This window comes from Aricia agestis, chromosome 7, assembly GCF_905147365.1.
Source record: "Aricia agestis chromosome 7, ilAriAges1.1, whole genome shotgun sequence".
Classification (NCBI taxonomy): Eukaryota; Metazoa; Arthropoda; class Insecta; order Lepidoptera; family Lycaenidae; genus Aricia; species Aricia agestis.
In genome coordinates this window covers 8,710,415-8,725,911 of record NC_056412.1, presented here as the reverse complement: position 1 = coordinate 8,725,911, position 15,497 = coordinate 8,710,415, and the positions used below count along the sequence as shown (strand labels likewise).

The 15,497-nt window shown below is 34.2% G+C and overlaps 2 protein-coding genes across 2 annotated transcripts; one reads left to right on the top strand and one right to left on the bottom strand.

The window, feature by feature from the left end:
* The first annotated feature begins 8,102 nt into the window (after nucleotides 1–8,102).
* LOC121728902 (proteasome maturation protein) lies at nucleotides 8,103–10,468 on the top strand. The gene is made up of 4 exons (XM_042117224.1): nucleotides 8,103–8,284; nucleotides 8,391–8,549; nucleotides 9,926–10,027; nucleotides 10,268–10,468. Exons 1-4 carry the CDS (start codon nucleotides 8,282–8,284, stop codon nucleotides 10,427–10,429), a joined length of 426 nt encoding a protein of 141 aa, XP_041973158.1. The 5' UTR covers nucleotides 8,103–8,281; the 3' UTR covers nucleotides 10,430–10,468.
* Nucleotides 10,469–10,471: 3 nt separating this feature from the next.
* On the bottom strand, nucleotides 10,472–13,932 carry LOC121728903 (2-oxo-4-hydroxy-4-carboxy-5-ureidoimidazoline decarboxylase-like). The gene is made up of 3 exons (XM_042117225.1): nucleotides 13,708–13,932; nucleotides 13,194–13,347; nucleotides 10,472–10,788 (listed from the first exon to the last, which is right to left on the bottom strand). Exons 1-3 carry the CDS (start codon nucleotides 13,889–13,891, stop codon nucleotides 10,611–10,613), a joined length of 516 nt encoding a protein of 171 aa, XP_041973159.1. The 5' UTR covers nucleotides 13,892–13,932; the 3' UTR covers nucleotides 10,472–10,610.
* Between the last annotated feature and the right edge of the window lie 1,565 nt (nucleotides 13,933–15,497).

The window sequence follows — 15,497 nt, the reverse complement described above, 5'->3', positions numbered from 1 at the left end:
ACGTGCAAATTTAATAAATTTATGTATTAATTATTCGGACATATTTTATCTTGAGGGCGAGTCTTTAACATTTACAAATAAAATAAAACATAAAATTCAGACTACCGATGAAATTCCAGTTCATACAAAAACTTATAGGTATCCTTATGTTCATAGGCAAGAAGTAAGAGACCAGATTAAAAAAATGCTAGAACAAAATATAATTAGGCCATCCAATTCTGCTTGGAGCTCTCCAATCTGGGTAGTGCCTAAGAAGGCAGATGCTTCCGGCAAAGTTAAGTGGCGTCTTGTAATAGATTTCAGGAAGGTCAACGAAAAAACCATAAATGATAAATACCCCATTCCCAATATATCTGACATACTAGACAAGCTAGGAAAATGCCAATACTTCACTACTTTAGACTTAGCTAGTGGGTTCTATCAGGTTGAAATGGACCCCCAGGATATTCACAAAACCGCGTTCAATGTTGAAAACGGCCATTATGAATTTTTACGTATGCCTATGGGTTTGAAAAACTCACCTGCAACTTTCCAGCGTGTCATGGACAATGTTCTAGACGGATTGCAAAATAAAATATGTGTAGTATATTTAGATGATATTGTTGTATTCAGTACCTCCCTTCAGGAGCATATTATTAATTTAAGAAAAGTTTTTGATAAATTACGTTCATCCAATTTCAAAATTCAGCTAGATAAATCAGAATTTCTTAAACTTGAAACAGAATTTTTAGGCCATGTAATAAGTAACGAGGGTGTTAAACCTAACCCTAATAAAATTCATGCTATTCAAAATTATCCACTACCGAAAACCACAACCGAAATTAAACGTTTTCTAGGATTAATAGGCTATTACAGAAAGTTCATTCCGGATTTTGCACGTATAACAAAACCACTTACTCAATGTCTTAAAAAAGGTTCCAAAATTACTTTTGATAAAGCCTATACAGAATGCTTTGAACATTGCAAAACCCTCTTGACAAACGATCCCATTTTACAGTATCCAGATTTTTCCAAAGATTTTATTCTCACTACCGATGCGTCAAATGTTGCTATTGGTGCAATTTTGTCGCAAGGAACAGTAGGTTCAGATAAACCAATAGCTTATGCCTCCAGAACCCTTAACTCCAGTGAATGTAATTATAGTACAATAGAAAAGGAATTGCTTGCAATAGTTTGGGCTACTAAATACTTCAGACCTTATTTATTCGGCCGTAAATTCAAAATCATCACTGATCACAAACCGTTACAATGGATCATGAACCTAAAGGAACCCAGCTCGCGTCTTACGAGATGGCGTCTTAAGCTTTCCGAATACGATTTTACTGTAGTATACAAGCAGGGAAAAATTAATACTTATGCCGATGCACTTTCTAGAATTGAATTGCATAATGATGAAACGAACTCTATAGTAGTTAATGTCTCAGAAGGATCTCACGATCCAGAAGATGAATCTCGGACAATAACGAATAGTGTGTCCTCTTCAAGGACCGCAACTGCCAGCAAATCCTCTTCAAGGACAGCTACTGCTAGTGAATCCTCTTCAAGGACCGCTACTGTACATACTAGCCACGAGGAACCTATATTAAATATCCCAATCTCTGACGACCCATTAAATAAATTTTCTAGACAAATAGTACTTACCGTTGTAGGCGACATTAAAGGCCGCACCGTTGTCACCAAACCATTCGATAACCATACGCGAACATCTATTCAGTTATCAGAATCCAGCCTAGAGGTAGACGTTATTAACTCCATTAAAGAATATGTTAATCCTAAAATTAAAACTGGTTTATTAATAAATCCAAATGAAGCTATGTACAAAATAATTCCTATAATACAGAGAGCTTTTAAAAATTCATCTATGTTCCTTACCGTGACAAAACGCGAAGTAGAAAATGTACGTGAATATTTAAAACAGCAGGATATAATAAGAAAATACCACGAGGGTAAAACAAACCATCGAGGTATTACCGAAACCTATTTAGCATTATCCAATAGATATTATTGGCCAAAAATGAAGGAAACTATAACAAAATTCATTAACTCATATACCATATGTGGACAAGCAAAATACGACCGTAATCCCATACGACCACAATTTCAATTAGTTCCATCTGCCTCAAAACCATTAGAAATAGTGCACATAGACTTACTTACAATCCAAAACGAAAAATTTCTTACAATTGTAGATGCGTTTTCGAAATACGCACAAGCCTATCACTTGCGTGACTCTACTGCTGTCAGCGTTTTACAAGGTTTCCTAAATTTTTGTACTCACCATGGCATACCGATGACAATAGTTAGCGATAATGGTACTGAATTCACGAATCAACTGCTAGCGGAATTCCTGAAATTACATAAAATACAACACCATAAAATAGCCCCTCACGCACCAAACGAAAATGGAATAGTTGAACGTTTTCATTCCACCATTCTCGAACATCTTAGAATTTTAAAATTAAGTCACACATCGGAATCAATAGTTAATTTAATGCTTTACGCACTTCTAGCATATAACAGTAGTATACATAGTTTAACTAAATGTAGACCTATAGAAGTAATTACTGGACACTTTGACCCACGAGATGCTTTTGATTTAGACATTTCCACCCAGCTTCTACAACAGTACATGACTAATCATAAAGACAAAATGACTTTAGCGTACAAGACAATACAAGACATATCTAATGACTCTCGAGAAAATATGATAGAAAACCGAAATAGAAATAGGGAACCTGAAATTAACTACTTACCTGAACAGACAGTTTTTATCCAGAATCCAACAGCTTCACGACAGAAACTAGCCCCACGTTATACCCATGATGAAGTTATGGCTGACTTACCTATTCATATATATACGAGGAAAAAACGAAACCCAATCGCCAAAAATAGACTCAAAAGAGTACCTAAATCGACACAATTGTTACAGGAAACTGCTGACCCTCTTTCTTCTCCTGAGCGTCGTCCGAGCACAAGAGATAAAACTTGAAAGCCTAAACGACGGACCTGGAATTTTACCTTTTAAATTAGGATCCACTAGGATCATTTCCCATCATCATACCTTTTTAAATAAAATTAATCTTAAAGAATTAGAGTATCAAATTAAGTCTATCGATATTCAATTAGATTCCTTTACTCAAGAATTTCAAAATAAAACTAAATTTTTTCTAGAACCCCATATAGCATACCTTAAAAATAAGCTTACTGGTGTTTTAAATCAGCTAGAGACATTTGTGTCCAACCGTGCGAAAAGAGGCCTTATTGATGGTCTTGGCTCAGTAATCAAAAGTGTCACTGGTAACTTAGATTATACTGATGCTATTCATTACAATGAAGCTATTAAAAATTTGCAGGAAAACGAAAATAATTTGATAAATGAATTAAACAGTCATATTAGCTTATCTAAAAATTGGACAGTTCAGTATTCAAAAATTATAGAAATTATTAAAGAAAATCAGAATAAAATGATGAACATGGTTAATAAAATTAATGATAACAATATAAAGCAGAATTTCAGTTTAGTGAAATATAATCGTCTCACTCAAATACTCTTAATATTGAGTGACAATGTAGATTCCATTTCACAGGAAATAATTAAGTTGCAGAATATTTTAGCATTTATTAAAACTTCCACTTTACATCATTCAGCTTTAAATCTAGCTAACATACGCTCTATTTTAAGCAAACGGTCATCATTGTACGGCAGTGAGCGTATTCTTAATTTAGATGTAAGAGAATACTATGATATAATTAGAGTAGGCTCCTTTTATGTGGGTAATGAAATAGTTTTAGTTTTTAAATTTCCAATATTTCTAGCTAAGATATTTACTTTATATAAGTTATCTATAGTTCCTAATAAGCACCATGAGATCCTCAAACCCACCTTTCCATTCCTAGTTATCCATGAGAAAGAATTCAGGTACATAGAGGCAGAATGCCCGAAGGCCAACAAGTGGTATATATGTAAGGAACAGCCGAACCCTCTCAACCAGCCAGAGGACTGCGTGCAGCGACTAATATCAACCCAGGAGCGAAGCCCTTCGTGCAAGCCCATCACTGTTACCCTGAGCCATGCAGCATTTGAAGAATTGGATGAGAAGCACTACACTGTCAGTTTTCCTGAGCCAACAAAAGTCCACATGTTCTGCGAACGTCACCAGTACGAGACTCTCCAAGGCAGCTATCTTGTCATCATCCCTAAGCAATGTTTTATGGAGGCCCCAGAATTTACCATTTCGAACTCCAAGGATCGTCTAAAAGGCCAGGCGCTCAAGCTACTGAATATGCCCAACTACACGACTACTGAAGAAGACTCACAGGCTACTCTTACACTAAACTCAGTAAGCCTGAAAAATCTACAAGAAATCAATACAAGAATCTCCATGCAGCAACCTATAAAACTGAAAAATGAAGACAACTACGGTATCTATCACACTACGATACCTATGTATGCATTGATACTATTAAGTGCATGCGCCCTCACTAGCGTGTACTTATGGAAGAGATATACTAGATCCTTGGCTGAAACATCAAAACCGAATGACAATAGCAAGATAGAGATGCCAGCTGTCTACGCTCGACCTAGAAGAATAGATCCTGATCATCCTCCAGCGCAGTTTACGACAACAGTCTTCAACAGGCGCTGTTCTACGGGGGGAGGTGTTACACCATCCTAACTACGATACACCTCAATATAAGTGTATCCACACCTTTATTTTAATATTCAGAAACCCAAGTGTGCACACAGCTTTACCGCGCTGTACCGCACACGGTGCAAGATTTCAACATCAATTCGAGGGAATATCCAAGTCAGCAGAAGCGGCCACCACCATCGTGCGACCAGCGGAGGACCTCATTCTTTTACTCCACTTCAGTAGGGAATCACTCTTAGTTTGTAATTCGTAATTAGTAATTTTAATTTTAATTAATGTAAAAGTTATAATTAATAAACTATTATTTAAAATTTGCTTTTTTTTGGCACCCACGGCTGCAGCTATCGTTACTGACTTCAAAATATTTTGACAGTGACATAATATGACAGTTCCATAAGTTAAAACAACAATAATATTACAAACATTGAACTTTGATTATGTATAATAAGATGATACATCCATGAATTAAACTAAATATTATTAAAATAATTAAAAGTGTTGAAAAATAAATATAATATTATAACAGAATATAAAAACATTATTAGGAAACAACAGTATTACAAGGAATATGTGATGGCAATCGAATCCAACAATACTAGAATAATTTGTTCAAAAGTGGAAAAAAATATATAATAACAACGCAAAACACCTACAACACACTAATATCTAGGCGAATACTTTCCTGTGCCTTTTGTGCTTGTAACATAAATTTTTGGAGATGTTTCCTGAATGATGCCAGACTATTAAGATTTCTAATAGGCGGAGGTATATTGTTCCAGCATTTAGAAGCCGTGTAACGAAAGCTTCCTCTGAACGACGATGTCTGGTGTTTCTCAATGGCTAATTGGGTTGAACATTGCCTTGGACCGCAGGACCTAAGACTAGTCGTTCGTGAAAGCTTTTCGTAGAGATATGTAGGCTTTTTATACTTTAACACACCAAATAAAAGACAAGCCAGATGGAGTTTACGTCGGTGTTTCATTTTTAACATAGAATGCTCATTGAGGAAGGGTGTAACGTAAGATACGACTTTTAATACAGGAATAACCTTTCATCTGTAAGTGAATTGTTTAAAATTATGCTTAAATTTCTTGTATTTTTGTCGACCCAAAAAAGATGGTTTATTTAAGTTGGATGCTAGGGTATTTGCGTAAAATTAAGCTGGTCTCTTTGTGTTTGTCTTATTAAATTTACATGTTATTCTAAAAGTGCAATAATCAAAAAATAATTTATTTACAAAATTTTTACAAAGTCGCCATGGACAGTGTTATGCAAGATGTAACAATTTAATCATAAACGAAATTTTAGGGTTTGGCTGACATTATACTAAATACGTTATAAGATGATATGGGTATTCTCATATTTCTTGTTACGGATTTTTTTTACAACAAAACAAAAAAAACATAATGTAATAAATTACGTTCAATCGACAAAATAAATAAGTATTTTCCTTTAATATTGTAAATGAACAAAAATAAAAAACTGCTAACTGTTATTAAAATATTATATTAATTGTAAACAAACACAAAATGTACGTAAGTTTTTAATTTCAATTCTGTAATAATTTAGCACATAGATTTTTGTAATCTGAAAACGTCTTCTCTAGGTGCTCGGACAGTTTTAGATTCGCCCGAGTCGTACAAGGTTTGTTCATAATTTATTACACGTAAATTATAAGCTAATTATTGTCGATGTCTTAAGTATCAGAGGAAAATATTTGATTTTAAAATAATAATTACGTGCTCGTTTCTTCGTGATAGTAGGTAAGTGCTTGGTGTATACTGCATAATACTATCCGCTTTTGACAATTATTTGTTTTATAACTATGACAATGACAATAACCGCGCAGGCTGTCGTCCGGCGCGCATTATTATGATACGTTACCTGGGATACGACCTTGGCGAAAATCTGAATTGTCATATTTTAGTGTTCGAAAAGGAGTCTAATTTAAAACTGTTGAAGTATGGGAGTTATGTTTCCTTAGTTTTTATTATTCGTAGCTTGAACTATAGTTAATCGATATCATGAACTTGACTTTCTTTCCTGTATCATAATGTGCTTCGAAATAATCGACAAATAGAAATATTCAAGAAAATAAACGCACAGTACTTGTATGAAAATAAGCACAAAATGGCCACGCGATGACGGGCTAAGACTACATCTGTACTATTACTATTATAACGTTGTGTTTTGTATTTTTTTCGTATTTTTATATTGGTAGATAATATATTATTCGTTGTCATGCCCAAGTGTGGGCACTGTGCAAGACTAAATACAACTTCAAGAAACGTAGCATGTGTTACTCCAGCGCATGTCTTAGTCAAGTTTCTGCCACTTTACTAAACTTTACTCATTGACTTTACTGACAACTTTTTCAGGTTTTTACTAGACTTGCGTCTTGTCGATAATAATATGGAAAAATGTTGTAAACTTCGAAAATTTTATTTCCCGCCATTTTACTTGACATGGCAATGGTTTATATGACCAACAGCCATATTCAAAAAAATAAGATAAATGTCAGTCTCAGTTGTGAAACTAAGGCTGCGTTCCAGATGACGTTAATTTTGACTAAAACGCTCAAAACGTCCCCTTCTGCCGTTCCCTTTGGCGACCGGGGTCGTCTAAATCGCGGCTATGACGTCACTCATGACGTCATCATTTTCGCTCAAAACGACCCTTGACGAAGATGGGTCAAAGTGGGCGTTCTAGTTTTTTTTTTAATTTTAACGTAACTATATCGCGAAAGCCATGTTCGGAAAGTTTTCACGACAGAGTAGAGACAAAAAACTTTATATTATTTCATTACAAATAATATTTTAATTGAAATATGTATATTAAATGAAATAACATTTAATGAAATATTTTGATTGGAAAATAAATTGTTTTAAATGAAAGGTCAAATGATTTCTTATAAAATATAATACTAATTTTCATCTCTCCTATACCTGTTGACCTCGTACTTGACTAAGCATTACGCGGTATTGTTACCTAACGTTTATAATATGTGACAATAGTCAATATTCAACGTATGTGGTTTTGTTATTAAAATATGATTCAATGTGAAAACTCAAATACATATACATAAGTAATAAAAGTTTAACTATATTAAAATATGAAAAAATGTAATACTAAAAACGAAACAAATATAATATTATGTATTTTATTTGTAAAATAAATGTAACTATAAACAATTACTTTTATTTACGACTTGAAGAAAAGGATCGTAATATCCAAGTTCGGTTCAATGTACCTATGTATAAAAAAAAATTATAGTTCTTTTTTTAAACTTTTCTCAAAACGCTCAAAACGATCCATAATCCGTTCCACTTGGGTTTGTATCACTGACGCTCACATGCTAGTGGAACGGGAAAAACTACAGTCTTGAGCGTTAGCGTTTCAACGTCATCTGGAACGTAGGGTAAATGTCAAATGTCATGATTTGACAATTTATCATCAGCAAAGTGCAAACTGCAAACACGAATTTTTTTCTAACAAAGTGCCGACTAACGATCTACTTATATAGAAAAACTAATAATTTGTAACATAAAACAGGATTATCTATCTCAAAATAAGCAATATTCTAACAACTTTGCTTATACTTTGCAAAGCAGAACGTTATAGAAGTCATAATGGTATGTTGTCCAACTTCGAAGTATTCTTCACCGGTAGAACAGAAACTGTTGTTTCAACTATACCTAACGTAACACTATACTAATATTTCTGATTGTTTGTTTACAGAGTTTCGGATTACCATCACTTAAAGTCAAGCCAGGACATGCTGGTAACGTGCCTGTTCAAGAGGGGCCTTTTGGCGTCCCAAGCCCAATGGTAGCAGGCATTGGAGCGACCAAGAACAAGTTGGGAATGTCTCATCCCTTACAAATGTCTGAGCAAAATGTAAGTAGGTACTACATTTACTGCTAGTAGTTTGCTCATTATTTTGTTTTTTATGATATTGATCAGATCTATCAGAGAAGTTGATTCATGGGCAGATGGTAGACCTACGTATATTGGTCGCGGTTTGTCAAACCTAGTGGACAGATCATAGCTTACATTGATTTGACATAAACTGACCAAATGATGAAGAAATGAATTTCTTTGATGGTAAGATATAGATAGAGAATAGAGAAACAAGGGCCTGAGCAAGAGAGATGTCACTATCAGTAATACTGCGTGGTAAAAAGAGACGTGTGATACATGACAGCAGCACTCTTTTTTTGACGTCCAGTCGGCACATGCCGCACGTTAACTATTTAATCTCATAGAAATCATGTTCAATCATACTAACTGTAAGTGTATACATAGACATATTTTTACACACAGATGAAACTAATTTCGGTTTCGTTTGACAGCTCGTACATATTAACTTTATGATATAAGATATAGATATGGGCTCTCATCACCTAAATTGCCGTTGCTGGTCAAGCACAACAAAAATCCAGGACATTATACCGAAATTTGGTTATTTTCCTGGACACCTCTTGTATTACGATTATGTCTTGCCAATTTTTGCTAATATCTTTCTTTTCCAACAAGAATTAGTAAAAATCTGTTTAACTCAAATCCTTGAAATCATACTTGATTTTAATCAGAGAAGAATCCGTGTGTTTGCTTCGCGAGGGTTTATCTTTCGTTTATTGCTGCATGAATAAAAAATTGAATTTCTCTCAACAAAAGTGTCCAGATTTAACCTGGACAATTTTCAAAAATCCTGCCAGAAGGTCCCGAGACAAACCCAAAAAAGTCGTATTGGTCCGCAGTCCAAATCACCTGACTGCAACGATTCGTCGCTCCGCCCCCATTTGAATTCGCACGCATTTAACAATATCTAGTTTTCATTAAAACACGTATCAAAATATAAAGTCTCAAATAGAATATCAGTAACCAATTATCATTAATAAAGCAGCTCACAAAAGTTTACTCAAAGTGAACTTTTTAGTAGCTCGTAATAAATAAGCTCACTTAGAAAAAATGAATCTATATTTAATATTGAAGTTGCCCGCTATGTATTTTCAGTCACTCACTAAAGTAATACAGTCGCTCGGATAGAATTTTAATATCTGAAATAGATTAATCGCAATCCACTTTTTGTAAGCCCATTCTGGATTTTATTATAAATCAATATTAGCCGTTAGTTTAGTCTATTTTTCGCTTAGTCAAATTAATGCTGCTCATGTTAATAAAACAGTATGTTCATCATCAGTCGCAAAGTAATTTTTTATTTGCTCGTTTTATTATTTCCCTTTTATAATTATTGCTTCATAACTTTCCAGTTCCATCGCAATGAAGAAAAAATGAACATGGCAATGTTGAGGAACATTCAGGGACTACATGCTCCAATGAGACTCGCCATGGAGAGGAAATTCTCAAGCCAGGTAAAATATATACACAGAATAAATATTATAAATACGTTTTGATATAAAATATTATATGAAAAACATAACATAACATTAAAATATTTTAAATAAAATATGACAATTAGTAATAAATATTATGATGAACTAAACTAACATTGGCTTATATAAAGTTTATTATAGTGTATTATTTTAGACAATATTTTGTATTAAATAATTTAATGTTACATTTGTTTTAATAAATTATTTTACTGTCAACAGGTTGGACACCTTCCATTCCTGCCGAGCTCCAATTTACAACATGATGTGTTCACGGGTCGATACCTCGACATCGGTTTTGAAGATATCCTCAACACACCTGAGTTCTGTGAGGTATCCGGCCAACCACACGCGGTCATGGAGAAGTCTCTGGGACAATTATAATGTAAATTCCTCATGTATTTTTAATAAACTTTATTACAGTCTAACAATTTTTTTCTAGCCTTCAGGCAGTACAGTGAATATTTATAGAGTATTTTCAAATAGTTGTTTAAAATAATATTCGAAAAATAAATAATGTAACCATGAATTTTTAACCATTAATATCATAGCGAAAATATACACTTCAACTCTTGACTATGTCCAATATACGGAGTCTGCAGATTTTTTTGACCTCGTTTATTCCAATTTCGATTTCCTCTTCCTTCGTATTGATGTATCTTTTTTGCAGTCCCTCTATTATTGCCTGAACTTTGTTTTCTCTTGCACAAATAATAAATGGAAAGCCAAACTTGGTTTTGTATCTGAAAGCAAAGCAAAATTTGTACAAAAATAGACTGGTTTTAAAAATATATTACTTACTTATATTAAAATAAATATTATGGAAATTATTATTAGAGTATATTAATAATATACCGTAATTGATAATAAGTATAGTATTATCAATTATTATAATTAGCCTAAAATCTTATTTTCAACCTACGAATAATTTTCAATTTCAACTATATCTTTAGCGCCATCTAGTGGCGTATCTTCTAACTACGTTATGCTCTTGACATGAACAGTGAGTAATCATTTTATAAAAGACACATAGATGGCGCTAGTTCAGAAATTGACAAAATTTGAATATAGATGTCGCTCTTATCACATTTGGATTGTTAATGGGATATTATTAAATGCACATCAGAATAATTTTTCAGCACATTATGCATACCAGAAAAACTAATGCTGATCAAAAAACACAATTGATAAACTGAACATGTCCTTCAAAAAAACTAAAACATCATACAAAATGAGACGACCTTTATAACCGAATTCACGCTAAAAAATATGGTTCTTATATCGGATATATTATTTGTAAAACGAAAATTTAAATTGTTTATCAAAAATACTAACTAGCACTCTAAATTGGACAATCTTACAACAGAATTTCTAAAACGATATCGAAAGGTGTACCTACCACAATAAAATAAATTTCTATTATCAAGAAATTGACAAATCGTGCAACTAAAATATTTTTAACTTAACTTTATTTTCTTTTTGTTTCTTTGTTTTACTGAAAAACATGTTGGGGCCTTCTCATCTAACGCTGCACTCACTCCTTTGCGCTCGCTCTTTACTCTTTGTGTAAGCGACAAAGATTTTTGGTAATTATGATGAGATATGGTGAAAGATTTTATCTTTCCAATACTATATAATTCAAGGTTTCTTGATTAAAATTCAGAAAAATTATTAAAATTCACTACTGTATTGTAATTGTATGGGTTAATAATTTATTAATGATTCTTAGATAATTAATAGCAATGTTGGCCCAATACGACTTGATTGGGCTAGGTTAGATGGCTAAGGCGGGAGCGTAGCGCAGCGTAACTCCCGCCTTAACCATCGTGGTTATTTTTATGTGAACTCCGTCGACTCATGATTTAAGCCAGTTGTTTTTTCTTTTTTTTTTCTTTAGTAGCTTATCAACCCCTAGAGTGCAATTCCTAAGCCGGAGGCTTAATTATTTTGCAATATTCTTTTTTTTATGAAATAAGGGGGCAAACGAGCAAACGGGTCACCTGAAAGCATCTTCCGTCGCCTATGGACACTCGCAGCATCAGAAGAGCTGCAAGTGCGTTGCCGGCCTTTTAAGAGGAAATAGGGTAACAGGGGAGGGTAGGGACGGGAATAGAGGAGGGTAGGGGATTGGGCCTCCGGTAAACTCACTCACTCGGCGAAACACAGCGCAAGCGCTGTTTCACGCCGGTTTTCTGTGAGAACGTGGTATTTCTCCGGTCGAGTCGGCCCATTCGTGCCGAAGCATGGCTCTTCCACGTAACGTAAAAATATGTCGGTAAGGAACCCTTTGTGCGCGAATCCGACTGGCTCTTTGCTGATTGTTGATTATTGTTTATAAACTGAGTTACGATTCAGTGTGCCAAAGTTCAGTCCATGTAAAGTTAGCACTTGATGATTTTTATGTGTTCTTAATAATATGAACATAACAAATTAAATTGGGTTTTATTTAGAATAAATGATGTTTCTAAAAGTAATTTAGGTGATGGTTTTCCTTTAAAAAGTTGTAGTATGTTTGTTGAACTTAGGAATTGTTAGATCTACCATTTTAATAATAGTTATTCGTTCAGTAAAACAGTTTTGCAAATAACTTTAAAAAGTAGGTATGCTTAATTCGCATTATTTAGGGTGCATAATTAGTGTGCAAGTCAGTATTTTTGGTGAAACTTTCAAATACTTTGATCGAAAAAAGGGAATATACAGATATTGATTTAAATACATGCCATTGTTAATTGTCGCCAAAAACAGAAATCGCCAACAGTAATTATTATTTGTGTTGAAAAATTAAAAGATATTTGACTTAATCCATTCCTATTTAGTACTTAGCTAACAACTTTATTAATTGAGCATTCTAAAGGTTGGGTTGTTGAAGTTAAAGTTATGGTTATAGTTAAGGCTAATTTAACTTTAACCTTAACTTTGACCACAGAATTTGACAGAAGACGTTGCTGGTCCGACAAGGCTTTATAAGAACGTGGGCGGGGGCGCTGCTGTGGGGGAACTTTGACCATAACTTTAACTTTAACCACACCTCTGGTGCAAGTTGCAACCCACCCTAAAGAGTTAATTACATTTCAATACTTATCTACCTAATGATTTGTTAAGGCCTAATAAAGTCACTGACAGAAAGCGAGTACCACTTTATTTTTACCTTCCATTGGATGTATCAATAATGGCTTTCTGTTCTTTAGTTAAGTTGTCGAGGCCAGCGCTCTGTTGCTCTCTCGACGACTCAACAGTGAGCTCGCCCTGAGCAGCCAAACGACCAGCCAGGTCAGGGTGCAATTTCAGTATGAGAAGCTTTTCTAAAAAAAAATAAAGAAATCATAATTATTATTTATCAAACAGGTAAACCATATTATTTTCTTGTGTTCTTGGAGGCATGGGCGTACCGAGGGGGGGGCAGCTGGTATTATAGAAGGTACCTATCGTAAATCGTAATTACATTATAAATCTAAAAATATACCTTCTAAAATTCTAAATGATTTAATTATACTTAAGCATTTATTTTTCCTTCATCTTTGAAAACATAAAATTGTAATGAACTTCCAAATGCCATGTCTTTGTTTTGTATAATAATCTCTTATAATATTCATCCTAATAGCGCTCCAAGTTATAATGCTATTAAGTTTGAGTCATAAATTAACATGATCATAAATATTTACCTTCTACGGGGATATCATCCAAATATTTGTGGAACGCGGCACACAGGTCCGGCACGGTTTGAAAAGGCCGCTCGTTCTGAACCCGCCTTGCTGCGGCTTCGTGGTGTTCTATCACATTCCTAAACACCCACTCGAATTGTTTCGCTTCCAAGGAGTTCACTTCGGCCAAACTAATGCGCGTCATGACGAATTGCCGCGATGGAAGTGAACTTTGTTGGGTAAACGTTATCTCCAAAGTGTAAAGGTCAAATGTGTTTATAATGCAAGAGAGAGATACCCGTAGCAACTATTTAGTAATCTGCGGTCAACTTTATTAATTAGGTAAACTCACTATTAAAAGATCCATAATGTTTTATGCTAAGTACTGACATGCGGTTTTGCTCGATAGTTTTACTCCAAACCACCGTGTGGACCGCAAAACTGACATCTCGAAGGCTCGCTCAAAGCCGGCTCGATGGAATTAAATATGTCAAATATGTCATTTCCTTCGATTCGGAGTAAAACATCATTCTGTCTACTCTGGTAAAACTATCGAGCGAAACCGTATGTGAGTACCCAAGCAGCAAATGGACGTGCTATAATGGTCGAGAGCACGTTTTTGTTTTCGCTTTAAGTTCTATAAAAGTTCTTAAAACAGTCGAGTAAAAGTGCTGTAAACGTTTACTCAACGCGAAAAAGGCGCATTTTATTCAGACTAAAGTCCTATTGAAGTGGAATAAGCGCTGAGTAAGCAACAAAAAGATGCTGTAAGATTTGAGTAAAAGTGGTAGAAAACACTAAGTGTGTTTTAAGAACAACCAAAATGCGTATATAGGATATTTAGTTCAATAAACGCAATTGATTTGCTATTAGACAGATAAAGTGTGCTATTATAGCAGACGAATTGCTTTTATTCTCCTTTTTAGTTCTATAACAGCGAATAGAATGATTTTACTCGACAAATTAGTGCTGTAAAGAGTGCGAGCTTGTGTGCTACATAAATTTAATGTAAAACAATTTAAGTTATTAAACTACATCTCAATCCTTATCTATATTATCAAGTTTTTGAGAAATCAATATGTGATTATTTTTACTGTTCATGTAGTTACTCCAAAACATCATGCGCAACAAGCTTTATTGATAAACCCAAAGGCATTTTTACATAAACATTCATGCGCTGCCTATTTTCTTAAATTTGAAGACTAATTTATATAATTAAACATACTTAAAATATATTTTTTTACTGCCATTGTCCATATTGATAATCTAGTTGCAGTTACAGCTAACTTATTCCATTAAAAGTCGAGTAAGAGTGCTGGTCACCACATTTATAGCACAAGGTGTCGCCATGATAACAGAATTTAGGGTTCGCTTCGTAAATATCGTATAACAGCTCTTAATTACACTACAACACCTATACGAACGTTTTTAATTCTACTATAAGAGTTAGTCTATAAGCGCGCAGTAACAGCAGCAATATTGCCATAAGCAATACGATTGCGTTTATAGAGCATTTATAGAAACATAAAAGATAGCTGAGTAACGGCTGTATAAAAGCACCCAATTCAGCGAATCATCAATTCTACAGCTATTATACGACTGTTATAGATCAAACAATCGAATAACGAGTATTTTAGCCATATTAATTCAGCATCTGCTAAAAAGTGGAGTAAAAGGGCTAAAACATAGTGCTGTAAACGTTTATTCGACGTCCTTAAAGCACACATTAGCAAATATTGCCAAATAGTCGAGATAACCGCTATTATACGATAAATGGGTGTTTTATGAACGGTTACCCGGCTCTTATACGA

Bases quoted from the DNA above. Each gene is read 5' to 3' on its own strand.
- LOC121728902 (XM_042117224.1), top strand. The intron at 8,550-9,925 runs GTAAGTAGGTAC...ATAACTTTCCAG, and splicing joins TACAAATGTCTGAGCAAAAT to TTCCATCGCAATGAAGAAAA. The intron at 10,028-10,267 runs GTAAAATATATA...TACTGTCAACAG, and splicing joins AGAGGAAATTCTCAAGCCAG to GTTGGACACCTTCCATTCCT.
- LOC121728903 (XM_042117225.1), bottom strand. From the start codon at position 13,891: ATGACGCGCATTAGTTTGGCCGAAGTGAACTCCTTGGAAGCGAAACAA. The intron at 13,348-13,707 runs GTAAATATTTAT...ATTTTTTTTTAG, and splicing joins GGATGATATCCCCGTAGAAG to AAAAGCTTCTCATACTGAAA. The intron at 10,789-13,193 runs GTAAAAATAAAG...CTTTGCTTTCAG, and splicing joins ATTGATACATCCAATGGAAG to ATACAAAACCAAGTTTGGCT.